The 1,054-nt window shown below is 70.9% G+C and overlaps 1 protein-coding gene across 1 annotated transcript; it reads left to right on the top strand.

Moving 5' to 3' along the window:
• Positions 1-544: 544 nt before the first annotated feature.
• AURANDRAFT_69536 (hypothetical protein) lies at positions 545-1,026 on the top strand (the record flags this gene model as incomplete). Its single annotated transcript, XM_009045307.1, has 1 exon — positions 545-1,026. A coding segment is annotated over one exon (482 nt), but the record flags the coding sequence as incomplete, so codon positions are not given.
• Between the last annotated feature and the right edge of the window lie 28 nt (positions 1,027-1,054).

Genomic DNA, 1,054 nt, shown 5'->3' with positions numbered 1-1,054 from the left:
GAAACGACCCCGAAACCGTCGGCGTGTCGCGGGCCGTCGACGGGTCCCAGGCTCGCGCGCCTCGCCTCGCAGGTCTTGTGGTAGATGATGTCGACCTCCGCAGCAGCCAGAGATCGTTGGACCCGCCGTCATCGATGCGAACTCGCCCGCCAGCGTCTCGCTGCGCGCCTTGAGCGCCAGCCCGCGGTCGAAATACGTGCGTCGGGACGATGTTCGACGTCGCGCCCCGTCCGTAGTACCTTCGTGGACCCTCCGAAGCGCTCGCAGCAGCCGCCGTAGTCGCGCGCGGCGCGGAAGGCGGTCCCGTCGACCGACCTCCACTGGTTTGCACTGCGGAGCGCACGGGCGGGTTTCGCGACGCGTTCGACTTCCCGCACGTCGATGCGCTGCAGAGGCACTCTCAGTAGGGTCCTCTAGGCGCCTGCCAATTTGGCACCATGCGTTCGCTCGAGGTCGCGCGCACGGGCCATCGCAAAACGCTCCACTCGGCACTGTGCCCCCAGCTGTCGATGCTGTCGATGCCGCACATGTTGAAGAGGCTGCGATGGCTCCGCCATTGCCCGACCTCGTCATGGGCATCGGCTGCAACAAGTGGGGCACGGACCCCGCGAAGTTCGACGCCGGCGCGCTCGAGGCCACCTACGTCGCGGCGCTCGACGCCGGCGTCACGCTCTTCAACACGGCGCAGGCCTACCCGACGAGCGAGGCCTGCCTCGGCGGGCTCCGGGCGCGGACGCGGCGGCCGGCCTTCGTCGTCTCCAAGTTCAACTCGCTCGCGGCCGCGCCGCAGGCGCTCGTCGCGTCGCTGCGCGACTCGCTCGACGCGCTCGGCGCGGCCAAGGTCGACGGTTTCCTCGTGCACTTCCCCAGGGGCGACCTCGCGGCGCTCGCGGACGGCCTCGCCGCGGCCGTCGGCGCGGGCCTCGTCGACCACGTCGGCTGCTCGAACTTTGGCGAGCGCGCGCTGCGGCGGCTCCACGGCCTCCTCGCGGAGCGCGGCGTGCCGCTGCGCTTCAACGAGATCGAGTTCTCGCTGCTCCGCCGGAAGCCCGAG

The sequence above is a fragment of the Aureococcus anophagefferens genome (assembly GCF_000186865.1).
Source record: "Aureococcus anophagefferens unplaced genomic scaffold AURANscaffold_2162, whole genome shotgun sequence".
NCBI lineage: Eukaryota > Pelagophyceae > Pelagomonadales > Pelagomonadaceae > Aureococcus > Aureococcus anophagefferens.
The sequence above is the reverse complement of the archived record's forward strand: the minus strand, read 5'-3'. Positions and strand labels throughout refer to the sequence as shown.